This window comes from Oikopleura dioica, chromosome XSR, assembly GCF_907165135.1.
Source record: "Oikopleura dioica chromosome XSR, OKI2018_I68_1.0, whole genome shotgun sequence".
NCBI classification, from domain to species: domain Eukaryota; kingdom Metazoa; phylum Chordata; class Appendicularia; order Copelata; family Oikopleuridae; genus Oikopleura; species Oikopleura dioica.
Window position 1 is genome coordinate 8,073,246 of NC_137294.1, and position 25,982 is coordinate 8,099,227.

At 41.8% G+C, this 25,982-nt stretch overlaps 4 protein-coding genes and 2 long non-coding RNA genes across 6 annotated transcripts; 4 read left to right on the forward strand and 2 right to left on the reverse strand.

The window, feature by feature from the left end:
* Window positions 1-117: 117 nt before the first annotated feature.
* On the reverse strand, window positions 118-9,311 carry LOC145706857 (uncharacterized). The gene is made up of 18 exons (XM_081784309.1): window positions 9,159-9,311; window positions 8,466-8,532; window positions 6,515-6,814; window positions 5,726-5,978; window positions 5,455-5,684; window positions 3,848-3,956; window positions 3,605-3,692; window positions 3,386-3,524; window positions 2,935-3,113; window positions 2,366-2,589; window positions 1,817-2,318; window positions 1,587-1,769; window positions 1,483-1,543; window positions 1,273-1,437; window positions 1,114-1,222; window positions 1,002-1,071; window positions 809-951; window positions 118-767 (listed from the first exon to the last, which is right to left on the reverse strand). The coding sequence occupies exons 4-18, from the start codon at window positions 5,904-5,906 to the stop codon at window positions 736-738; spliced, it is 2,415 nt and encodes an 804-aa protein (XP_081640435.1). The 5' UTR covers window positions 5,907-5,978; window positions 6,515-6,814; window positions 8,466-8,532; window positions 9,159-9,311; the 3' UTR covers window positions 118-735.
* A 7,552-nt stretch (window positions 9,312-16,863) lies between these two features.
* LOC145710170 (uncharacterized) lies at window positions 16,864-17,510 on the forward strand. Its single transcript, XR_014135016.1, has 3 exons — window positions 16,864-16,978; window positions 17,017-17,253; window positions 17,461-17,510. It is a non-coding gene; the product is annotated as an uncharacterized LOC145710170 (long non-coding RNA).
* Window positions 17,511-18,798: 1,288 nt separating this feature from the next.
* LOC145709883 (uncharacterized) lies at window positions 18,799-19,405 on the forward strand. Its single transcript, XR_014134952.1, has 3 exons — window positions 18,799-19,070; window positions 19,114-19,218; window positions 19,264-19,405. It is a non-coding gene; the product is annotated as an uncharacterized LOC145709883 (long non-coding RNA).
* Window positions 19,406-19,567: 162 nt separating this feature from the next.
* Window positions 19,568-20,898, reverse strand: LOC145709128 (heterogeneous nuclear ribonucleoprotein D-like). The gene is made up of 4 exons (XM_081786811.1): window positions 20,486-20,898; window positions 20,318-20,424; window positions 19,919-20,271; window positions 19,568-19,878 (listed from the first exon to the last, which is right to left on the reverse strand). The coding sequence occupies exons 1-4, from the start codon at window positions 20,507-20,509 to the stop codon at window positions 19,568-19,570; spliced, it is 795 nt and encodes a 264-aa protein (XP_081642937.1). The 5' UTR covers window positions 20,510-20,898.
* Window positions 20,899-21,612: 714 nt separating this feature from the next.
* LOC145709131 (uncharacterized) lies at window positions 21,613-24,277 on the forward strand. Its single transcript, XM_081786812.1, has 8 exons — window positions 21,613-21,736; window positions 21,916-21,984; window positions 22,028-22,242; window positions 22,673-22,803; window positions 23,247-23,480; window positions 23,560-23,827; window positions 23,884-24,045; window positions 24,088-24,277. Exons 3-8 carry the CDS (start codon window positions 22,094-22,096, stop codon window positions 24,275-24,277), a joined length of 1,134 nt encoding a protein of 377 aa, XP_081642938.1. The 5' UTR covers window positions 21,613-21,736; window positions 21,916-21,984; window positions 22,028-22,093.
* LOC145707928 (uncharacterized) lies at window positions 24,206-25,853 on the forward strand. Its single transcript, XM_081785521.1, has 4 exons — window positions 24,206-24,422; window positions 24,461-25,327; window positions 25,383-25,706; window positions 25,752-25,853. The coding sequence occupies exons 2-4, from the start codon at window positions 25,092-25,094 to the stop codon at window positions 25,789-25,791; spliced, it is 600 nt and encodes a 199-aa protein (XP_081641647.1). The 5' UTR covers window positions 24,206-24,422; window positions 24,461-25,091; the 3' UTR covers window positions 25,792-25,853.
* The last annotated feature ends 129 nt before the right edge of the window (window positions 25,854-25,982 follow it).

Here is a 25,982-nt window from a genome sequence, read left to right on the forward strand (position 1 = left end):
TTAAACAAGGCGCCTGCTGAATATCAAATTTGCTCAATTCTTGAGAGTTTGTATATTTCCCCCATGTGTAGGAAAAATCATATCAAAAGAAACTTGCCCTGAATATAATTGAAATGATGAGTTTTGTAAAATGTATTTTTTATGCGACTTAGAGGTGAAATTAAAACAAACAAAATTTGGTTGAGTTAAGAAAAACGCCGCATTTCAGGGTCGATAATATAATTTACGCACTTTTTCGTTTTCTTTCATAAACATCAAATATAATGGCAGTTTCGGAAATATTAAATGGTGCCAAGAGAAAGCGAATCTGCTCCCAACTGGCTAGTGAGAATTTTATGAATTTGAACTCTCCAGCTTCCACCTTCGCAAAAGACTGGTTCGGAATTTGCTCACCGGAAATCCCGTTTCAGAACTGGTAAACAGGGCAGGTGATATTTTGGGCACGGTTTTTACGTAGCATGATACATTCGCGGTTTTAATTCGAAATAAATTAAACACCCTTGCTCTTTCTCAGTTTTGTGAGTTTTGTTATATCCTAACTAACTAACTTGGAGCCAGTCCAAAATAAGCAAGTGATGCACCTAAATTTTGAGTGCTTATCGAATCCTTTCTCTGCGAAAGAATATTCAAGTCTCGCAGGAGTGAGAAATCGACCGTAAATGAACTTTGAATAGATAAGTTTCGTGGTTTCGTGAGACGTCAACGAGGGTGCGGAATGAAGAACAGTTGATGGATTCACTTTTTAGTTGTGCTTGGATGCAGAGGGCCTAAGGAGAAAAATTATTTTTCGTTTCGACTTCTCTCATACCATAACCGTAACTTGGCAGTCCATGATGTCCCTGAGGCAGCAGCCCAGGACTCGTGTAGGTCATGTGCGGGTGGACACCGTGTGGTTTTAGAGGAGAACCAGGTCGTGCTGGGTCTCTCGCTAGTCCAGATTTAGTTTCCAGCCTGAACATGGACCGTTAGGGACAAACGGACCCTAAGAGTCGGTTTCTGACCTCGGTTTTGCTACCGGTGGTTGGAACGGTGTCGTTGGCAGACCAGTGAGGGGGAAAGAATAGTGAGCTACTAAATTTTCAGTAATAAATACAACATTTCACTATTTATTACCTGTTGTTGGGACAACAGAGAACCCAGGAATAGCGGGGACATGATGGTATTGCCTAGGCATGTACTCGTTTGGTGCGTATGGCATCTGGGCATACGCTGATAGCGGCATCTAAGATGAGTAATGGTTAGTCTTCGTTGTCTGCATTAATAGTAAATTACCGCTCCAGGACTCGAAACTGAGTGTTTGTCCTTGCCAGACTTTGCTGGAAGTGGCTTTGTTTCTTGTTTTGTAGGTTGGATTGTAGCCGTTGGTTTGTTTCCGTCTGTCTGGTGACTCTTCGGCCTGGGTCCGAGAGCTGAGTGTCGTTGTTCGGCCTTCTCTGTCTGTGAAAATACTGTTAGTAAGAGCACGATAAAGCTTGAATATACCTCAACGATCTTTCCATCGTTTTTTGAAGCAAGTTTCCTGGAGTCATCCTTTTTCTCGTCACTAAAAGCAAATGAACAAAAAGTTTTCCCTCAGAAATGCTTACCGATTGATGAGAAGATGACTCTTCATGGATGGATTAGAAACTGGGTAATTTGAGTACAGCACAGATGTCATCTCTTCCTGCACCTTTGGAATCTTTTCGTCTTTAGCCTTCGCGTTTTGAGGAGACTGAGGAGGTGCTTCGTCACCTGGGTCCGAAATGTCAGAATACGCAGACGGCGAGACTCTTAATTATTTATTAATCATTTTCGCCCTTAAAAATTTATTCCTCACCTTGCGCATTGACTAGGACTCTCGTTTTCCGGCTTAACTGGCTGGAATGGGGATGTGGGGCGCCTTTCCAGTTTTGGAGGAATCTCGGCGGCTCCTATCGTTGTCGGCGAAACCTGGCTTCTTGAAGGATCAATGACTAGGGAAGTGGATGGAACTGCGTTTTGCGCAGTTGGTACGCTAATTGGGACGTTTGGATCTGACTGTACAACGGACGATATAACGGATGGGGCGATTGTACTCGTTGGTTCGGTGGTCTTCGGCGAGGTGGAATCAGTTGCTGCAGTAGTGCCGTTTATCATTTCCAATCCACTCTCATCTAGGGAGGGAGAAAGTTGGTTCGGCCTTCTTGGGATGGGCGACGGAGCGTTATTTCCCAAGCTTAGTCCTGGCTTTGGCGTTAACACTGGCATGGGTGGCAGGCTGCTAGCTTGACTAGATGTGGGTTGTTTCTGAAGGAGCGGTGGCGGTGGAGCCACAACGTTTTCCACGCTTTGGGGGCGACCTAAAGACAAATGTTCTGACTTGCTCAGCTCACCACTAGATGCTCACCTTTGGAGCCCTTCGTTAAACTTGGCGGCCCAGTTCCACCGTCTTTTTGGTCACTTAATTGGCCCAATGCGGCCAGTCCTAGCGCTGCATTAATTTCGTTGTCGCTTTTATCGCCTTTGGAGTTTTCTTGATTTTCTTTTTTATCTTTTTTCTTTTGTTCCTTTTCGGTCTCTGCTGTTTTCCTCCGATGCTCATCAATGTGATATTGTAAGGCTTCTTGCTTTCTGAAGATAACTTTAAGGTGAATTCTTCCTTGATTTCAGTAGGATATGTGCAGAAGCTCAAAAAATATGACTACGTACAATTTGATGTAAATTTTATCAGCTTATATGAACCCGAAAAGTATCCTAAAATGCGCAACTCAGTCATTTGACATCTTTTGACTATTGTAAATACGAGAATGTCTACATTGTAAATAACGAGCGTAGTCTCGCAGGTCTTATAATACAACAAAGAGCCCCGTGTTCATTCAATGATTAACTGGTCGATAAGGCTTAAATTGAAAATTCAAATTAATACTGAAGCACTGATTTTTCCGCGTTGGTGTCCTTGTGTATGAAATTACTTACTTGAACTTTTTATGGCAGTCTTTGAAATGGCAGGCGAGGGATTGTACAGCTGAGCTCCCTTCAGCCTCCGATTTTTCTTTTTCAGAATTTTCGTGAACTGGCGTTCCCCGCCCATTCGTCGTTCGGGGTTTTTTTGGTCCAGGTTTACCATTATCTGTATCAGAGTTTGGCTCAGGCTCCTAAATGCGCTCATTATTAAATAATAAAAGATCTATTATCATTAAACTGGGTAATGTGGAAGACAATAGGCTATCCTTCACATGGATTAACTGTTGATCCCTATACAAATTTGTCGAACAAAGAGTTATTCACTTCCGCACGAAAAAGTTCTACGATGCGTAAAATTATCTTTTTGTTTATTTTTCATTGCAAAGAAAGCGATTAATAGTGAAGCGCTCATTCAATATTTGAAAAAGCGAGTCAAGAAGAAACCCGTCATGAAATAACTTACTCTCTTGTTCTTCCGGCCAGCAACGGGAGCAGTGCCGTTTTCTCCTGGGCGTGAGTTGCGGCTATTCTTTACTGGTTTTTGGCGTCCTTTTCGGCGGCCGGGCTTTGTTCCATCATCGGTTTCACCATCGATGCCGAGTCTAAATCGGATGATATAGTTGGATGTTCCGCGCATTTATCACATTTTCATCGATATTAAACATTAGATAATTATAATAACCTCGGAGGTGCCCAATCATGCTTTGAAGAGTCAAGAAGTGTTCCAATATAGCTCCGATTGCGCCAGGTTACATTAACAACGACCATCCCTTAATGATGACATGAGAGAAAGGCCAATATATATGTTCACTGAGCGTGTTACACCAAACGCTCCGAGTCAGATTAGTTTCGAGAACAACCAGAACCAAACGGGCTCAGGATGTTCCCTTGGGGGAGTTGGTGCCTCAATTCTTAATGAAATTACCATCAGTCTCATGCCAGATGATACCAGATAAATGCACCTCGGTTCCAGTTTCGCAAGGCGCTAGAATTTCAGCTTCCGTGATTGTCTCCGCGTCCTTTGTAGCCACCTTCTTAAAATATTATTGAAATTTAAATTCGAAGAAATCGAAGGCGCCGTAGCGCAACACGTCACATGAGGGATGTAGAAAATTGCCTGTAGAGTTCAAATACACTACTCAAGTAGAGCGCGTGAGAAAGTGTGATCAAAATTGGAACACAGATTGCCTGAGTGCCCAACTCGACAAACAAATCACTTGAAGCCCGTCTCCTCAAATACTATTGTGCCTTTAAGAGTCAATTGTCTGCCCACAGTGCGCATAATCATGTCCTAAACGAGCCGCATATATTTTCGCAGCTTTACTGAAGACAAAATACCGGATTGAGGCCTTCAAGTAGGGATTAAGTTTCGAGTAAATCATTAAAATTGAAAGCCGAGCCGGTGAGAACAGGATCGCTCGTCTATGTCCTCTTTCGAAAAGAAAAGAAACAAAGTAATTTTATCGATCTTCGTGGACAAATTCTCAGTCGGATTTCCGTAGTTAAATGTTACGTTAGCCATAAGTTGTAGCCCATAACCTTTTATTGATTTAAATGCTATTCAGAGAGTATACGCCATAAATACGAGTGAGGTGATAAAAATCCATGACTGGGACACAAACAATAGCGAAACATAATTCATTGATTCATTTATTATCACTCAATCGCCATATCCTTTTCAATACCGTTACAATTCGGATATTATCTACTAAAGTGAGAAAAGTACGAGTGAGACTTATTGAAGACGATTTCTGTGTCAACATCTAATTTATTCACAATTAAAGTTTAATCCATAACCTTCGCCGTGTTAAATTAATTCATATGTTGGCTGATAATTGGCTCCACTTGTCCCATGGGACAAAATCAAAGCTCCTGGTTAAGATATTTTCTGTAGCTCTCCCCAGAGGCACCACTCATCCCTAGTCAGCTTTAATTGTAAGTTTAGTATTATCTTTAATGGCAAATAAAAACGCTTCCGCAATCAATCAAGATCGTGCGCAATTAATCAATCATTAACTTAAACCCTGTCGCGAATAGACAATTCGGCAAAGGGCGAGAAAAGATAAAACATACAGTTCTATCTAATCGAAAGGGATGCGCACGCTTTGAAGGTTGATCTTAGAAGATCAGATATGTTGGCCGAGATACGTCGAGTGGAAAAAAGAGTCTAAGCGAAATTTCTGCTCCGATGGATTATGAGGGGCGACCTCAAATCTTGATTTACAATCGGTTCTGCTGTAGGGATGAGATAATAAATCGGGTGGGGAGCGCTCAAGTTCACTCTCGTTTTGATAAGAATACATGTTTCGCCATTAATAATGGCCCATTATTATTAATTTGCTGCTGGGTATCAGTTTGATCTTTTTATAGGTGGATCACTCTCAAGTGCACTCTCCCGTGAGAGATGAGGTAAACACACAGACACATATCCGCGGCGATCTTGAGTCGATCTCGATTTGTCTCTGATCTCGGGCTGCGGGCTCTCACAATGAAATAACGCGTGTTTGTTCATTGCACATTGGACTGGCTTACCTTCTTGGAGTCGGCATTGCCGTCCGTGGCTTTGGGAGCAGATGAACCATTCGCGGCGACCTGCGCCGCGTTCAAGGCCTCTTTTCCGGTAACTGACGTTTTGTTCTTGGCCTTCGGTGGCACCTGCGGGCCGCCACCAGCTGAGCCAGAATTCTGCGCGGAATTAGGAGAGGCCGAAGCGCCACTTTTCTCACTTTTCTTGTTCTCCAAGTTACTCCCTGCCACTTCGCCTGAACCCCAGTTTTAAATTTATGGTGTTTGGCGAGAGTACCTTGGCTGCTGGACGTTTTCTTCCTCTTGGACGGTGGCGAGGAGCTCTCTACTTGTGCTGCTCTCTGCTCTGCGGTGGGAGTGACGGTCGACGACTTGTTGGAAGATGCACCTTGTGCGCTCGGTCGGTTTTTCGCCGATTTCAAGTGCGCTGGAGCCGAGTTTTGTTTTGGCTCCCGCATACTCGCGCTCGCGCCGCGTAGGTTACTCCCGCCTGTCCCAACGAAACCGCCCTTTTGCGCCGCGCTTTTGACCTCAGAACGGGCTCAGAACACGAAATTCTCCGACACCTCAGACTGCACACTTCTGTTACCTATCCCAAATCCCCCGTGCAAACTGCAGAAAGCCAAATGCCTCGGTAAAATAAGAGAGTTGATCCAAGAATGACGCTTCCCAGACTGAGACAAAAGGAAGATAACATCCAATTTCAGCACTTGAGATGTTATCCGCTCCCAGCGCGAGATATTTCCCTTAGCTCTATATAATTCCCGAATAAAATTAAATTCAACTATTGCTAGCAATATGAATAATATTCTAAAAGCTTTGAATCATAGACTTAGGAAGGAAATCTTGACTAGACAGGTAATTCTTAATTGAGTATCGAGTTATTTGGGCGAGTTTATCGCGGCTATAAAACGAAATTTTATTTTTCTACGCTGTAAAATTAATCAAGCACGAGGTGGCTGTGCAAATATGCGCTCTTGAGAGAGAGTACGCGAAAAAGAGAGAGAGCCCCTTTTATCTGTTTCGCGTGTTTTACGTCCGGCTATGCATGATTGTGAGCCCGTGCCTTGTGCGCACCATCGCCGTTCTCGAGACCCTTGTTTTGGCTCTTGAGGGCTTTGGCGTTGTTTGTCGTCTCGTTTTCGTTGTTGTTCTTGGTACTGCCGAAGGCGCTCGCATGGTTCACCTCCTTCTGCTTCTCGACGGCGCCTTGCTTCGACTTGCTGGGCTCGTTGACTCCCCCGAGTTCTTGGAGTTCATTTTCTGCGAGCTGCTCAGTTGAGAGTTGTGAGGCCCATCGATTTGCGCATCGATGTCAATTATGAGCGAACCGACCGCGAACGAACAGCTATCATTCGAGTCCTCGCTGCGATAAGGGTGCCAGATGGTTTTCCCCGTTTTCCACTTACTCGTTCTTTCCCTTGGCATTTCCCTACTATGATCGATCGAAAGCAATAAAAGGCGCTCAAGGCACAGGAAGCTAATAATAGAGCTTTTTACTCTAATTGATCCATCCTGTCATCAAACACAACAGTAATAGTTCTCGCGCTCCTACCTACAGATATTATTCCGCAGATATCGAAAGAAGAAAGATGTTGCGAGTTGATGGTATCGCCATCATTTGTCTAGACGCTTTTAGTTGCCTCTGCGCTAGATCGAATAAAAAGCTCTAAAAGGGGATAGGGGCTGGACTGACTACCTCAAAAGTAGTCTTAATAAAGCGGGTTTTCTTTTTGTTTCTGTTTAATATCTGAGCACGGTCCACACATCTTGAGCGAAACAGTGATCTGCCCGCCCCTATGAAGGAAGAATCGATTTTGCGTGTGAGCGACATAAATCGTCAGAGCCTGATATTTTCAGCCAGGAAATTTGAATAAAAAATGGAAACCGAATAATTAAGATAAAAATAAAGAGAAAGATAGGCTAGCTAACAGTTTAAGAGGCCCTTGTCGCTTATTCAATAACCATAAATGGTAGAGCACTTCTTTCTTTTTGTTTTTCTAATCACATTTTGAAATAAGGGAAGATCAGGGCGGAAGTAAATAGAGCTTGACCTGCTTAGCCGAAAAGAAATACTCTTGGCGTGCTCAAGTGGACTTAGAAATCGTGCATCAAAGCGTAAATCAACGTGCTCGCGGTTTATTTATATTGCAAGAGATAAAATGTAACTTTATGACGTCGTAATATTAAGTTTATCGACTTCAGAGGTGATTTATGGGCGCAGATGGTACTACTCCGTGAATTATACTAAGAACGAGGTCTCTTCTTAAAGGCTTTTAAAGATAGATTCATCTGACTACGCATGTTCTCGGCAAAGAGTACATCGCTTCGTAACCTATTTTTATCCTACGTGCCAAAACACGAGATCCATTTTCCTTTTATTTTGTATCCGTTATCCACGAGATTAGGATTTGGCCCGGTGGTGTTTTCGGAGCGAGCGCACCACACCATTTTTTGTACTGTATGGTGCCGAGTCTGGTGGAAATGCCCCCAAAGTCTAGTACTCGTACAATGCCGAGAGAGCTATAATCGGGTAATCTTTCTTTTAGCTGCATCGAAATAACTAAAAAGTGATTAGACGGCGGTTCTTGGTGCTACAGATGCTCAACAGTCAACCCACGCGGGTAACTCAAGATGGGACGCCCCTGTTACTGTATCTAACACAAATAAAGCCACAAGACGTACCCTCTGACGAGCACGAGGAAGGGTAAGATTAACACTACTGTGCGCGTGGGGTCAGAGGTTACCCACAAAGGCTGACCTGATCAGGACCTGCCAGCACTTGCCAAATTCGCTTAATTCTCACAACGCAGCGCAAATTACGCTGTACCGGCCTTCGATAAAATCCCTATTCTGCAGAAAGGAAAATTAACAAACGAATAAAAGCGAGCCCTTCAAAAATGTTATTTTTTGGGAACGTATAAAATGTAAAGGAAAGTTTTTCGGGGCGATCGTTATTGCTGAAAATCAAATTTTTTTCTTGTTTTGATTAAGGTCAATAAAACTGGCACCCAAGCCTATCACTCATCGAGCCGATATCCGTTCTGATAGCAGATCATCATTTAAACTTGGCTTTGTGGTAATCTGAAAGTATTAAAAACATAAGTTTCTTTCCATTTTCTCGAGAGATAGCATATCGGCGAATTATCATAATCGCAAGCATTCCTTCTAGCGTCAAGAAAAAGATGGATCCCTTTCAATTTATTAAGCGACTTGATAATAAGCCTATCTTATCGAGTGATAACACGTTGCGTCTGGCCGAAAGAGAAGTTCCACAGTTAATTTTACTTTTATTGGCAAGTTTTCTACTAAAACTGAAAGCGCTTTGAATAAGTGGCCGCGCGCGCTGTGAATAGATTAAGGGTTGACGGGAGTTATTACAGTATTTGATCTCTTTGACTTGGTGTAACGCGTCATGTAGTTTTGGATGAGTCCGAGTTGAGCTGAGCGCGGCGCCCGCGAGCAAAATCGCCCGCCGGCAGCCCGAAATTGCGATAGACGGACACTTACTGGAGAAAATACTGTCTCTGGCACAACCTGTAATTATTCATGTCCGCTATAAGGGAGGATGAAGACGCAGTGAAAGCACCCATATAAGCTAATAACTTAATTAATCTAGTCGCGAATTCAGCAATAAATCGCATCGTGTTTTGAAAAAACCTTCTTTCGGAGGATGACTGTATAAAACTGTGTTTTGTTCGTAATTTTACCTTCAACGGGTGATTTTCAGTGGATCTTCTTCAATAAGCTCTCTAGGTTCCTTTTTCTTGAATAATCTCTCTGGTTTATCAAGTTGATGAAACGTTGAGTGGTTCAAAACGGCCAGTTCAACGTCTATTCGAGCAAAATAGATTTCTCAAACGCCAAAAAGGGCAAGAAAAGTGAAATAAGCTGAAAAAACGAGGGGCGCCCGAGAGCAGAATGAGAGCAGCGAGCAATCTGAGACTCCTCGGGCTCCGTAATCGCGCTCCAGTCTCTTCCGTTGTGGACCGAACTTCACCCCTCAGGCATCTTAGGCACACTCCACACTTCTTTGGCGTCCCTGGCAATTTAAGAGCCGAACAGTTGCGGATGCTGCGCTTCTTGATATCGTCACGTTAAAAACTTCTGTGCTATCGAGTCGGTAGTATCGACGTTGAGAATTTTAAGTAAGCAACTTTCACTGTATCCAAGGAAGATCGGCTGGCTTTGCTAGACTTTTTGCGTGGAGCAAATAAATTTCGAGTTAAGAGAGTTAAGTAATGAGCTGTCACACGTATCTCCCAAAAAACAAATTGACTCTAGCAGAATGAGAATGACAACACCAACTGATAAACAGTCGATAGCGACGTCCTCGAACCTCTTATTCATTTGTTAAATTTCATCTTTTAGAAGCGAAGGGGGATTTTTCAATTGTTTTGCTTGACTTTTGAAATAGCGGGAAGTGTACTCTGGAACTGGGAGGAAGCACAAAAGTTCAATGATTTTATCGTTATGCGATGAATACTAAATTACACATATTTGCCATGCGCGGTTTGTTTGAAGTTGATTGCCCTACAAATATGATCTCGAGTTTGCCCCTAGATATCCGCTCCTTGTCAAATTTAACTCACGACAAAGAGGTTTACGAGTTCTCATAAAGTTTTCACTCAGAATATTCACAAACAGCGGCTCTTTCTCCCTCCCAAAATGTCGCTGTCAAAGTTCATTCATCGCTGCTTTGTGCGTTTTTATATTAGCTAATTTAGCGCTAGTTTTTTTTTTTGCTTTTCGGGCGCGTAGTAATTACTACTCACGTGAAGTGGGGCGATGTGATGGAAGTCAGTGGGCGCCTGGCGTTGCTTTGAACCTGGTGAACGGTTGGCAGCGCGCCAGACCGCATCATGAGCCCTTCTCCTCCTCCGCCCAACGCCACCGTTGGGAACTGTTACGCACCCTCTCGAAAGCGCCTCGCGTAGTACCGCGCCTCGTCTCAATCCGATTACTTAAAAGCTGCCGTTTTGTCCTTGTTCAGTCGCATTGCTAGTAGCACCATCTTGCCCAATTTATACAGTATATAATATACTGGATATTTGGACAGTTCGATTGAATATCTGTCTGATTGGTAAGGTGCTTTGTTAGAACGCGTCATTAAATTATTGTCCCTTTGAGCAAGCTGCGGGGCGATTACTCTCACTCTCCTCTCGAGCACGGCGCACAGTAATCCGGCCCCGTTTCCCAGCGCAAATAGTTTTAACGAGACAAATAGCTAGCAAACTACCCAACTCCCGTAGCCAGAACAAAACATAAATCTCATAAAACGCCTAAAATTAGCAAAAATTGAAGATAACTATTATAATTCTTCTTCCTATCTATAAATCAACGATCAAACGTTCGAGCGATAGACAAAGAGCACTATTATAAACCGAGCTCTCGAGCCGACCCAGTTAACCTGTCGAGGACCCACCGGAACACTCAACCGTGAAGAGCACTAGAATGCCGATTCAGCTAGAATCGAAATTGTCTAGAGAGCGGCAAGCCGAGAAGAGTTTGCACTACTCGTGAAGGTTGAGGACCGCGCTCGCGAGCGCTATCCTGTCGTCTTGAACATTTATTTAATAAAAAGTCACGGTTCCGCTCATAATCCCCACAGCAGCCGTATTATTCTAATGATTTTCATCTATTTTATAATTTTCTGCGACGTTTCCGAAGTCGACAGTTATTTTTGCATTACGAATCATAAAATTCGTTCGACTACGAGACTCGACTACATTTCTGAATTCTAGTATATCTTTTGCCACGGTCATCGTCCATAGAATATCCTGTTTGGGACACCTGGACAGCGTTGGGCGCTGGAGGCGAATTTCCACCGCTAGTTCCGCGCTGGCTACTTGACGAAATTGACAGACGTTAAATACCTTTGCCAGCGCGGGAGGATTATTTGGGGTAAGAGGGACTCGTCTGCCCTGCTATCCGGCGGGTGACCAGAATGGCCGGACCAAGCGGGTGACAAGTCCGCCCTGGCCGGACTGCCCTTCTCCGCAGGTGACTGCGAGTCTCGGTGGGAAATTGCGAAGTGACCTTACAAAATCTTGATCATAAGGGTGTTCCGACAGTGCAGCTTATCTGCACTAGGTTCATTTTTCAGAGGATCAAGAGCATTTTTCTTCAAAAATTTTCAGGAAAAAGGCTATTTATACAAAAACGAATATGAAGATTCCGAAAATCGAGGTAATAACTTCTGAAAATGAAAGTTTCTTCATGAAAACATGCATCAAAGAACATCCTCTTCTTATCTAATTATATAACAGCTGTCTTATGATCTTCTTTCCTGTTTAAATTTCCTTTAATGTTCTTCCAGCTGATCTTCTGACACTTATTCTTACCGTCACGGTGAAAACAAGTGAGCTGTACGCTATCTTTGTAAACGCTCCTGACTGTAACTTGATTACTGGGATGTGGCAAAATCTCTGAGCCTGCTTTACCAATTGGCAAAGCTTTTTTGAGTTTCGAAAATATCTCACTCATTTCTGATTGAACGAGAAGGAGAGAACAATTAAATAGCTTTCCGTTAGGTGGAAACATAAACGAAGCATCTGTAATTACTCCGACAAAGTCAGAAGATCAGCTGGAAGAAAGTTAAAGGAAATTCAAACAGAAAAGAAGATCATAAGACAGCTGTTATATAATTAGATAAGAAGAGGATGTTCTTTGATGCATGTTTTCATGAAGAAACTTTCATTTTCAGAAGATATTACCTCGATTTTCGGAATCTTCATATTCGTTTTTGTATAAATAGCCTTTTTCCTGAAAATTTTTGAAGAAAAATGCTCTTGATCCTCTGAAAAATGAACCTAGTGCAGATAAGCTGCACTGTCGGAACACCCTTATGATCAAGATTTTGTAAGGTCACTTCGCAATTTCCCACCGAGACTCGCAGTCACCTGCGTAGAAGGGCAGTCCGGCCAGGGCGGACTTGTCACCCGCTTGGTCCGGCCATTCTGGTCACCCGCCGGATAGCAGGGCAGACGAGTCCCTCCTGACTCGGATTATTTCCATATCGAGGTCGGTCTAAACCAGCAGGGCGAAACGGGCGCACACAAACTCTAGCAGGGCAAGAAGAGTCCTTCTCCTCGAGTACCGGAAACTGCCCTCCCTTTTCTCCGAAACGCATTCTTCGCCGAGTTCATATCTACAATCACACGTTTGTTTGAAGAGCCATTACTTTTGAGAGTTTGCTCTTCTTAGGAGTCCGCGATTCACTCACTTTTATGCTCCCTGTTTGCTCATCCGTTTTCGTTTCGTATACGCGTCGTGTGTGTCCTTAAACTCCGCCGGAACTCTTAACTTCTGTTTAGCATCCTTTTGGCATTTGCGGCAGCGCATGAAATTTTCTGCGATAAGATTTCATTTCGATTTGGTAGCTTGATCTGGCACTTGGCCAGGCGCGCTCAGAAGACACTCGGGAATATAAATTATTCATCTCATTGTCAATGGCGCTCGCCTCAAGGGTGTGCAGAGCGATTATTTTAATACAACACTTGAGTGCGGTCGAGTGCGATTTTCAAAGTCGCGAAACACAAAAATTAGGGAATGGCTATGGCGACATTCAACAAATATTTACAAGTGTTAAGCTCCTCTTTTAGACAAAAGTACCCTAAACGCAAGGGGATTAGCTTGAGCGCCCTACCCATAAATATTGATACTGCCGATATATAAATATTTTTGAGCCACAAGTCGATTCTTACTCATTCGAAAAGGTTTCCAAGTGCGAACGATTTAGGACCGGGCTGTTTGTTATTGATAGCGGGCTTTATTTTTAAATGAGATATTTTGTTATAAAGGAAATAAGAAGCCGGAAGCTGATTCTGCGCCGGGAGAGACGTCTTGACGAGAAGGTCAATATTTGAGAGAGGGAAAGAGTCTGTTCCGAAAGACTATTCATTTTACGACACGATAGATGTCAACCATTAACAAACATGTACACAGCGATCTGAGGCCACTACTCCGAAAATGGGGAGGATATTTAATTCAGAATAATTAGGGCGGCGAGAAAAGGAGTGTTGACATTGCGACGCACCCGGGGGAATGGCCGCCGCACATATTCTGACAAGAATTATCGAAACCGTATCAGCGCTGTTGTGCTCTCACGCAAATAGAATCTGAACTCAACGGCTACTTAGAGCACCGTGCTAAAAATTCGCACCGCATCGCAGTCGAAAATTTTGGAAAATGTACATCCCTGATCGCACCCAATTAAATTTCAAGATTTCAATTATGACCCTACGAATGGGTGATTGTAAATCACCTCGCCCTCTATTAATTCGCAAGGGTTCGAACTTAAGTCTGGCCGATAGTTTGTAATGTAAACATCTTGATTCACTGTCGGGCGACTTTACTGTAGAAGCGAAAAAGCTCTGCGCAAATGAACTGCGAAAAATCGAAACTGTTACTTCTCTTCTCGTCAAGTTTACAGCTCTTAGCACCTACCATTAGTACTCGTCTAACGCGACTGACGATCAACAGGTCAAAAGCCCCCTTGAAATGAGTTTTTTCTGTTATTACAATGGTAAAATAAATAACTAGAACTCCTCCAAACCGAAAGCTGTAACTTGGTTTGGACATACTTTTTAGTAAACAAGAAAAAGCATACTTGCGAAAATACCGGTAGTGGCCTTTGGGAAAATGGTATGTGAGCGATAATAATTGCTCAAATATTTAGAGAGCCTTGGAACATGGTAAACTTTTGGGCTCCTCGAGTTGACGACGTAGGGATATGCTTACGCAGCGCCAGTAAATTACTGTAGCTCTATCCGCTTTATCAATTGCTCAAACGATCAGCTTATTTTTCGATGGATGTTTGCCCGAGATCGATTTGGTTTTCATAGTTTATGCTATCTGTAAAACTTTTACAGTGCAAAGGAGTGCAGAATACAGAAATGGCTGAGAAAAGAAAATCTAGTCTTGAATCGTGTTAATCGTGCAGATACTATTTGACTGAAAATGTGATTTGCTCAAAGAGTGCTGAGCGGGCGCGGATTAGAGTTGGCTTATCGTTGATCCGTGCGGATAATCAAAGCACAAAATATGTTTGCCGAGAAAAAACATCTTGTATTTATGCGTCTTTCCCTTATCAAGAATGACCTCTTAATATAATCAGGAGAACTTGACTGGCTAGGTGCTTTTTACTAAATAAGGAGCGACAGTGTTTATTTATTCTGTTTGGGACGTGTGATGTTAATAAATGATTGCATGAGCATTCATACTCGCGATATAGAAGTAATTTATTCATAAGCTTGGATTAATTATTTACAGTATATTCCCTCGAGCAGAACAGCTAGAGAGAAGTCTTCGAAGAAAAGATCCAAAAGAGATCGCGGGCTCCCTCTCTCAGCGCACCCAAGCGGGCTCTTTTCTTTCGTTTGACGGCAGCGTAATAAATACTATTTGCAGTAGACTTTCGATACTACTATCTCGCGAAAACTTTCATAGTGAAAAGAATACCCACGTTTAGCCCTCACTGTGTTAAAAAACTTATCTTCATCTTTGATATCAAGACTTAAGATTTTAAATAAGATTCGGAATACATGTCATTTACGGCAGAGTAAACGAAAAAAGTTATAGTTAGGCTCTTAAGATGTGAGCTCAACTAAATCGCCAGATCATTAACTAGAACTTTAGTTCGTTAACGATACTAAAAAAAAGTAATCGATTAAAAAAGGAGTTCCGTAAAAATCAATTACTTATCAAATTTTGCAACTACTATTTTGGGATCCAGAACGGACGAATTTGGAAAGACTTCAGTGCAACAAAAGAACATTGATAGGGGCTCAGGGCACTAGAAAATAGTATTATATAAATGAATAAAATATATATATCTGGTCTAAAAGTTGTTATGGTAATTCATCGAAAATAGAATTGAAATTTGAGTAAGTACCGTAATGGGAGATTATGAATCTCTCACTTTATTGCGCTCGTTAAATGTGTTTACAGTAAACATGGCTCAAAAACCGCATTTTGTGCCGCGTCACGCGAGGCTGGCGTCCCGTCCGTTCGTTTTCTTTTCTACTCCGTGGCCTCCCTAAGCAACGCTCCCGACTTACCCTAGCAAACACGCTCATCGACGAAGCCCAATTAATTCGAGATCTATGTGAATTCGGAATAAATGAACTCTCATCGTCACTTTTTTGAAATCGGATTCAACTTGCTTTTTTAACTTTTGGGTAATATTATTAAACCCGTTCCTAAAAAGCTCGTCCGAGTCCGGTCTGGGAACAGACAGTTGTAATTTCTGAAGGCAAACTAATCGTTTCCACGAAATATAAAGTTTTGGTTATTAAATGCCTTTTTCATTATTATATCATATAATTTAAATGAGAAGACGGCAGCTTGGGAGCGGCCCATTGGTGCAATTTACGAGTAAAAGTATATTTTGATAAATGTGGGCGTTTTATTGCTCACTACCGGTGGCGGACGATGATACATAGCGCGGTTCTTATTGCGCTAGGTGGGTCAGTTCTATTTCCTACATCAGCGATAAAGTCTCTTATCACTAATCCGGGTATCGAATAATAAGAGCTGTTGTTTACACCTCAAATAGATATCGGCGATAAAAGGGGCTTTACAATATCTTTAGCTTGCCCCGTTCTTTGGCAATCATTAAAGAGTTACAGAGTAACATTATGAAAGTTTTCCCTGTAAAATTTACAGTTCTCAAGAGGCGGTTAAGACGAAGTAGCGGATTTTTGTAATTGTTAAACCCTCAATCGGGTGAGATTTTGTTTGATTTGTGTGGAGACCAGACGACCGCTTGGATAGTAGACAAAACTTGAGAGTCGTAGAATAAAAAAGCGGAAGAGATCAAAAGCTCAGCTGAGCAGCAGTTAACGCTGTTCAGGTGCTAGAAACAAATAAAGAAGAGACCCAGAAATAATGAAGTTTCATAAGGAATTGAGGCGACAAATACTCCAGCATGCACCAGAGTGGAGAAATGAATTTTTAAATTATGCGAAGCGGATTTTCGAGCGGCAAAGAATTGATGATATTTAAAAAAAAATGTATAGAAATCCGCCTGATAGAACGTTTCCGGGAGGAGAATTTTATTCAGTCTCCTTTTTATATTCAGGTTGCCGGTGCAAGCGTCTAGCCCTAATTACTATTATTTAAAACTCTCCGCCTTGTTGGAAGAAGTGAAATGTAAATTTTTAGTTTGCGTAGATCAATCGTAAAACAAAGTCATAGCTGTCGAAACTCTATTCTCGTACTTAAATTTTGCGAGCGGCAATAAAGAATTTAAAGGACGAAATGTCAAATTCAATAAGATTCTTTATGGACAGATTGGGCTACATTCAAACAAGACTTGAGCACTTAGACTCCGTGTTGCTCTGGGTCTACCATCGTCTACTGACTGAGTGGTTGCTCGCTCTCCATAGCTGAGACCTTGTAGACCCAAGTTAAGGCTACTTTATACAACAACAAAGAGGCTTTAAACGAGGCTAAGTCCACTCAAAATGCACAGAAAACTTGTGAGTGGCTTTCAAGTTCGATTCCGGAACTTTATCTGCTTACAAAGGTAAACTACCGAACTTAGCTAGTTATTGATTCGAGGAGAAACTGGAATTGTATCGCACCCTGAACATCGAGAGTTTCCGCAAGTTGCTGAAAAAGTATGACAAGCGCAGGGGAAGCACAGACGGATGGAACACTTTTGCTCGCTTCACTTTTCCGTTAAGCGACGCTGCGGCTAGCATTCTTGAGAATCTGGAGCAGAAAATGATCAAACTTCTCGGCGATCGTAAACGCGCGATGACGCTGCTTAGAGTGCCCGGACTTTCTTCACAAGGAAAGGTCAAACTCAGTTTATAATCGAACGCGCCTTTTGTAAACAAAAAAATTCGAAATTCATGCTCTTCATACGGAGGCAGTTTATTGCTGTCAAAAGCGACGGTTAAAAGAATCAAGCATAAAACTGTACGCAGCTTGTAAATTTTGTGCGTCGCGATTTGCGTTTTCAACACTAAAGAAGGTAATATTTGACCTGGTGATGGAGTCGAGAAGTGCGATTGCAAATCGCTTCTTATCACTGGATTTATGGGTAATTAAAGTGCAACGACGATTTATTACTTTGGCTAAACACTTTTAGCTGGAATTTCAGTAGCTTCTTGGGGAATAAGTGCCTTTTGCTTTATAGGTGAGGTTAGCACTCCCGTTGACTCGCTGAGTAAACCTGTTTAGAGCTGATGATAGCGAGTCTTCCGTCTCTGTTGACCTCTATTACACTCTTATGCTATTCCGGCCATCAGCTTTTTGCTGGATTTTTATGGTTCTCTTCGCTATCAACATTCATATTTGGTCTTCCTTTGGGATAAACTGGTCACTTATGAACGTTTTCTAGCAAACTAAAAATGATTTAAAAGTGAAAAAAACTTGTCAAAGTTTCAAGTTAGACCCTCGAAAAATACTCAATGCAACTAAAATGGCATACATTTCAGGAAAGGCGAAGAGTTTGCTCTTAAAAAATAGCATAAACAGGTTTAATTCGCCGTTGAAAATCTCTTTTATGTTTTCTTTGGTCAGCTGCCTTACTTGCTTATTCTTTGATAGGTAATCAATCAATCAATTCTATTTTTTATGAAAATTCTAGTGGCACTGAACTCTTCCTTGATATCCGTGCTCTATCTGCTGCCGATTCTTATCAATGTTTCCTTTGTCATAAAATTCTTACTTAATCGGTGAGCTTTCCTTTATGGATAATTTTGTCATCAATTCTAGATCGATTGGGTTCAAGTCAACAGCTAACTGGCTTCAAGAAAGGCTGAAATGGATTCTGAATATTTCACCGGAACCAAACACCTTTCATCCTATTTAGAGCTGTTCTCATTCGTGAGCTTTTCGCTGGCTTCGTCAAAGTCGAATTTGTCGATTTCTGGCTTGCTGATCAGTTCAATTCTCTCGTCGGTATTTTTATGGACACGGAATTCTTCATATGCTTTTTGAATTCTCATCCTGAATTATCTCTCCTTCCAAAAGCAAATATCACGGAATCACCTACCGTGGAAATTTCAACCTTAGTTTCAACTAAAGCATACCACTGTGGGAATTATTCATTAGACAGTGGATACTTCTGGCCCTATTTTCGTCTGATTATGGCTTGCTATCCCGGTAAAGAAATTACATAACCAACGGACAAAAAAGATCATCCTTTTAGCTTGGATTCGCCTTCTCCAGTGCCTGAGAAGATACCACGATGATAGTCGTGTCACTCATTTATACAATACGGCCAAGTATTCGACGAGTTTTCTCAAGTACGGAATGGCGTTTTATTATGCGCAGAAACCTTCTGTATATAATTTTTACCTCTTATGCGGTGGATACTTCTGTTCAAGGTGAGTTTGGATTTGGTAAGACAATTTTTATCGATTTCAAGTGTGTTTACCCTCTATTGGGACTTGATTCACGATTGGGAACATGTTGAAAAAGAAATATTATTAAAATATAACTGCTGAGATATAATTTTCAACGGCGAAAAGGGATTCTCTATGAAATCGGAAAAGAACTCATACCTAAGAGGTGATCTTGCTTACACCTCACGATCTGGTTCCAACTTGTTTTATTACATAGCAATCATTGAAAACTCACTGCTCCGGTTTATTTGGATACCGCAGGTTACATGCAATTTGTCGTTTCTTTTATCTAAAGCTTTTTCAGTTTTTACTTATGCGTTCGGAGTACTTCAGTAACGCTTCAATTTTTGCTAAAACAGCTCTTTCGACGGCGATCTTATTTCTCGAGATGCTTCGTCGATTCATTTGGGTATAAAATCTTGCATTGAAATTAAGAAAAAAACATACATTTCAGAATTTCTTGCGATTGGAAAATGAACACTTCAATAATTGTGGTGAGTTTCGTACCGTCCGGACAAAGATCTTAGAAAAAAGAATAAACTTTCTGTAGACCTTCTTTAATTATTCTGTACACTTTCACCTTACTTGCCAACTTTGTTTCAATAACACTGTGATTAAAAGAAGAAGATTTATTCTAAATCGCATTTGTTTTGCAGAGTAGTTTTTTGAAATTGCGGCGAAAGATGATTTATTGGTTCTTGCCCTTTTCTGATTGGAACAGGTTTAGGCGCCTAGGAGGAACGAGAAGGAATTTGGCTTTAGTAAGGAGTAGGTCTGCCGCGTCCTCGGCCACCTGCTCCGCCACCTCGTCCGCCCCTGCCGCCTCCAGCACCACCACCTCTAGGACCGTGCGGGGGTTGTGCGTGTGGTCCGCCCCACTGTTGTCCGTAGCCAGTGTATCCTTGTCCCCATTGCTGGGGTGGAATCATATAACCCCCGTACGGTTGTTGGTATCCGTAGCTCATTCCTGCTGGAGCGCCGCCGTAAAATTGACCAACTGGCGCCATTCTTTCTTTGGCGATTCCTTCTTTGCATTCGCAGCGCTTTCCATCGATTTCGTGGTACCTCTCTGAAAGGGAGTTCCTCAATTATCTATCCGAAAGACTTACGTTTAATGCATTTGCTATTGACGCCATCTTTTTTAAAAATGACGAAACAAAATGGCTTGTTCTCGTTAGTCTGCTTGTTCATAGGACGATCGACTGACTCCACCTCTCCGAATTGGGTGAAATACTCTTTAATCGTGTCTACACTTGTGTCGGGCTTCACTCCACCGACAAACATTTTTCCATCGCGCCTCTCCGCCTTCTTTGGGTCTATCCGTTTGCCGTCGAGGTTGTGCGGGCCGGCGGCGAGTACCTTCCCGATGGATTCTTCGGCAGTGAACATCACGAAACCAAAGCCACGAGAGGTCCCAGTTGACGGATCAGTTTTGACAACAACGTCTTTCACATCACCGTACCTTAATTGCTTGTCTTCTTTCTGCTAAGCGACTCCTAAGAACTTACGCTTCAAAGTACGCTCGAAATGCTTCGACAGTGGTCTTTTTGGACAAACCACCGACAAACATTTTGTTCTCATTCCCAATTTCATTATTGTCAATAAGCGATCCCGCCTAAAAATTGGTTCAACTTGGAGTAGTAACGGGCGAATAAATAAAGTTCGCGAAAGCTCACCTTCGTATCGATTTCAGCACTCATTGTGGCGGAGTTCTCTAGGGGGTCTTCTATCTGATAACTGTAAGGGACGATTGAGGGGCTTGACTGGACCTACCTGCGAGTAGGAACCGTAAAAGGCGAATTGTGTTGCCGAAAAAAGAAAACTGCTCCTCCAATCCTAGAATGATGGTGCATTTTGCACATGAGGACCCCCGCAGGCAAGATTATCCTGCCAGGTCGAACTTACCCTTGTAGAACCATGCGAACTTTTTCAATTTTGGGACACTCATTCGGGACACACTGGTCAATGTTTAACTTTACCATATTCTTGATTAAATAATAATGATTACAATACGACGCGACTTTATATTTCCCTAACAGCTTTCACTTCTTTCACTGCCTCAAATAGTAAAAACAAAACGGAAAGAGCTGGATTATCATTTTTTTCTCTTTTGTAGACATCTTGTTGATATCTTTATGAAGCTATTTAAATTCTCGGTTTCGTTGTAGAAAGTTCCTTTAAACATAGCTCAAATATGGTTGTCCTGGCTACCATAGCAGATTTATTTACTAAAACCACCATTATTATACGTTAGTTTTTTCTGCACCAAATTATCAGAGAATAAGGAAAATAACGAACGTGTAATAGAGTCAAGTGAAGGAAGAAAAAATGGATCCGCCGGACGGGGGAATGATAGATGGCACTTTAGACGCGTCCAGGCAATGGTTAGATCCGGGAGCGTGTTCAAATCGGTTACCAAGAGACTGGGCAAATTGTATGTGTGCCCAAAAATGTAGAAACAGATAGCTTATCACATTTGCTCAACGCATTATCCGACCATTTTCTCAGTAGACCCGCCATTATGCAGTACCGAAAAGAGTCTAAATCACCAGGAACGAGATCAGACTCCTTCTCTTCAATTAGCTACTAAGAAAGAAATGTATCTCTGAACCTAAAAACCCTATTTATGGGAGCTCTCATTAGATTTTGCTTTGGTTAGTAAATGTTCAAATTTAACGGAAGATAAATGTAGCGACTCGGGTAAGTGCAGTATTTGCATAAGCTGAAAGTCTTGTTAGCTTTTACTATCATCTGTCGAAGAAGACGACACGGAGATTTCTAAGGCTCTGATCCGTCATAAAGAATTCCGCCGCGAAATTGCACTGCCCAGCGAGTCTCGTCCAGTTCCAAAAAATATAACTCAGAGCTTTTCTTCAGCATCTTCGAGTTCTAGTCAGAGATACCTTGATATCATTAATTGGAAGCCGGTAAGAGAAATTTGAACAGTTTTGTGATCATAACAAAAAGTAGCTTCTCTTTTTTCGAGATTTTCTATTCTTGAGCTGTCTAAGCTCCGGAGATACAGGATTTCGAAACCAATTTTGCGTTTTCCATTGAAAAAGACTCAATGGACTTAAAGTTATACAGGTGTTTAAACAAATTTAAGCATAACAATGCTCAAGTACAAAAACTGCTGACGAAAACAAAATCGACTCTTCCCGAACAGAATAAAAAAGTAAATTTTACATGAAATTAATTAATGAAATTAAATTAAAAAGGAAAAGGAAGAAGATTCTACCGACTCATCGAAAGAAAAAGAACATCGTCCCAAAAACGTACGATTGATGGACTCTCCAAAGGGTCAATCTACTGGCTCTAGAAGATCGAACGTAGTGTCAAGGGGAGCCCAGAATACAGATACGCCTCAGAAAAATACTATCCATGCTTCTGAATTGGCAAGTGTATCGGGTTTGAGTACAATAAGTAATAAAAGGTGAGATTTTTCAAGATATGCTGAACCAAAAGGCTCTGTTTGAAAAAATATTTTGAAAGGGATATTCCCGTTGAGCAATTTAAATGCGCGAACTCAGCGGGCTGGAATCGAAATTTGGCATCAAAGTCGACAAAAATGTAAAACCAAGCTTCGTTCTATAATGATTAAGAAACTTGCTTAGGCCGACGTCGCTAAAACGTAACTGGATAATAACAACAACATGTTTCGCTCTCTACTACAGTAAAGTTTTAACTGTTAACACAATTTTCTTTCATCGAGGCTTCATTCTTATACTTACAAAGAACTACAGTAACGCACGACAGAAGCAACTAACAATGATAATAGATTGTAGCTTTTAACATACGAAGTGTTTCTTATGATCCTCTACAGTGTAGGGTTAGGCAATCTACTCAGGTAAATATCTTTTCAGCATTCGCGCTTTCAACATCCATTTCGACATTGACACGGGAAACCATCATGGATGGTGCATAGCTCCTCCGCCGTCGAACGAATTTTACTCGAAAGCTACTGTCAGAAGCTGGGAGGCGCAACGCGTGAACGGTGAGCAGCCATTGATTTCATATTCAATGACTATCACAAAGAAAAGATTGTTTTTACACAAACATCGTTGAAAGTCCACGGAAACTCGATATTAAACGAATAAATTTCGGATTAGTTTTAATAAACCTCAGCAAAAAATTTTCATTAGGTCGATATTTTAAACCTTATTTTCAGTACCACTTTCCATCTTTTTTGAGACCACGACAACCATAAAAAAAGAAACTTACCGAATATCTCTTATTTGCTTGTAAATTGTAAAATTTCAAACACATAAAAATTAGCGGCGTTAACATAAACCCATCAGAAGTGATGCTGTCACAATAGTTCCCATGGTGATTGGCGCTCTTAGAAGCTAACGTTTGTTTGAACTAAAAGTCCAAGTCAGAGCGCAATCCTTATCAATTTCCGACAAATGCATTATCGTCGCTCACGGATGAATTTAGAACTCGTCAATCGAGCACGCTCACTTTTGACAGAGATATCCCGCCGGAATAACGGCTTGAGTTTCGCAAGCAAAGAGACAATGCGTCAACCCTTTGCACGGTACTACGATAATGGTCAGAATGAAGGCGTCGGTTCTCGATCCGCTCGACGTATTTCCGCGCGTTCTGCCAGATCAGCCACTTCGCGTCCCAGCTCAGCCCGTGTGTCCAGACCTCAGTCGGCAGTGCAATCAGGTAACTAAATAATCAGATAAGGAAACTCTCGAAAACGAAAGAGGAAGAGAAAGAGAGTTAATCAGCATCTCCAATTCAGAAAAGAGCGAAGAAACGAGCAACAGCGGGCCTCTTTTAATTCCAACAGAGAATCTCTTCCTTCTCGAAGTCCCAAGCTCCGCTATCAATAGAGACAAAACGACGCGCAATAGAGTTGGAAGCGCCCGCAGTTTAAATGAATCGAAGACAACGAAGACTGCGTTCTCATGGATTTTGTATCCTAATGGCAGGTCTTGCGTCTCAAAGACCTCCTCGGGATACGTAGCGATTTACTGCCATACGAGTGATAAAAAAGTCATTGGCATAAGGTTTGTGATGTTCGCAACTAGCACAAATAGAAACAATGTATAAACTCAAGATTTAGTACAGCTTCTGGACTGATCAGTTTCTCCTCGCCTCCAATGATCTTCGACAAAAGCGGAATGCGACTTAATAACAATGAAAGAGTTCTCAAATGGGGACAAATAAAATCTCCTGTGGATGTGAAAATCAACAGGTTTCTACGGTTGAAAGCTGCTAGTCCAAGGTTTGACTCTATTTTAATCCCAAACAAATATCGATTCTTTAGGAGCATACTTTTGTTTTATGAAGGAGGAGGGGAAAAATACCACTTGAATCTTGCAGAAGCGAGATCAAGAGTGGCTGTTATTACGAGCATGGGCAATTTGAACAATATTCTAGGACAGGCCTCGATCTTTCTTGCAAAAAGCTTCGAAAAATCTTATCCGAAGACGCAACTACAATGTAGTTCTGAATAAGTCTGAATGTATTTCTGATAATATTGAGCCAGTCAAAAGGACTCACTAGTGAAGCTTCGGAAGAACATGCGCCACTCAGTCCTGGAGAAACAAGCTATAATTGGGCTGCTAACCTAACACGAGTACTTTCGAATCGTTATCAAAAGTAATGCCCGTCTCTGCTACTTTTTTACAGATTTACAGGTTATCTGAACTTGAACGAACCTGCAAAAGAGTTTGTTTGAAAGCAAGCGAAGCTCTTCGTAATTTCGTCGAAGCTCATCGCGATTCTACAAGCAGTCGCCCTTCGACAGCTCTCCCATCACAGTCGCTTTCAAAACTTACGCGTCCGTCTACAGCTTTTGGGAACCCTTACCTCTCGAGTTCTCAAATGCCAAATTCTAACAACAAAACTCATAGTTCGGCATCCAAAGCGTTACTAACACCAGCAAACAGGAGAAAAGCTCCACAGATGCCGCGGATTTCCAGGCAAATTTGCTAATACTACTCGATTCTTAAAAACTCCAGAGCAATGTCTTTCTCGTCGAGATAAAAGACTGGTGGGACAAATCTAACTCTAAACTATCAATTTGATAATTTCAAAACTGTCTCTAAAGTCCACAAGTACATTTAGCGAAATTTCAATAGTTCAGAATATTCAGACGTTTTGAGGTCAGATTGATTCGTTTGAAATTTTTCAGTTAGCGTATATTCTCAGTCATATTACGAATGAAAATACTTGTAATATGCTTTGTTCTTTAATAATGCTCATAAAAAGATTTCCAGTAGACCTTATTCAGCAAATAAATAAAGCCACTTTCGATACTTCGATAACATGACAATTCCTGTAATGACAGATGAGTCCTTAGACAATCACCTAAAGTCGTCTTCCGTCGAGCATATAAATGTCTTCTCGGTGAGGCTAAAGGACCCGAGTTTCGTCCCTTCAGCGGCGAACAAAACTATTGAGAACGAGTTTTTGCGATCAAGGGGCAATCCTAAAATCAACATTTTTGTTTATTTCTTGGATAGGGCTGATCCACATTGCGCCACCTCGTTACTTACATCGAGGTACTCCTTGATATCAAACCAATTATCAGACATTTATAATTTCACACTATCCTAGGCATGGAATACAGGGCGGAATGGGAGTGATATTCGTTGCTTCTCGGTTAATCTTTGCCGACCGGATCTTCGACGGCCACGGAGCCGACCCGGCTTCCTTCCGACGAGAATTACAGAAATGCCGCCGGCGCTACAAAGAAGGCTTCCAGTACCCTAAAGATTTCAAATTCTCCGACCCAGAGGATCAAGTGCCCGACGAGCTTATCAACTTTTCGAGGCGAACGGCTTGGGGAGGACAAATCGTCCAAATCAGCAATCAGCAGCAATCAACTCGATTTCTTGATGCAAAAACGGAAATGATGAGCACAGTACAGACCCTCGTGAGGTCAGTTCTTGAAAATCCCTGCAACTAACTGATGCCAAAATTTAGGTACAACTCTTCACACAAATTAAAAACGACGCCCAGTTGAAAGAAAACCTGAATGCAATATCACTCTTCAAAAACATTTTGACTTCAAATTCTGCAACTGAACTCTAAAACTGTTCCCAATAAATGTGTATCACCTATGATAAGAGCAGAGTCAGTGGTGGGAAACAAAACTAAGCCGGGCATTCCTCCGCAAAGGGGAATATTGCTGAATGAGCTTTCCTTCATCACGAT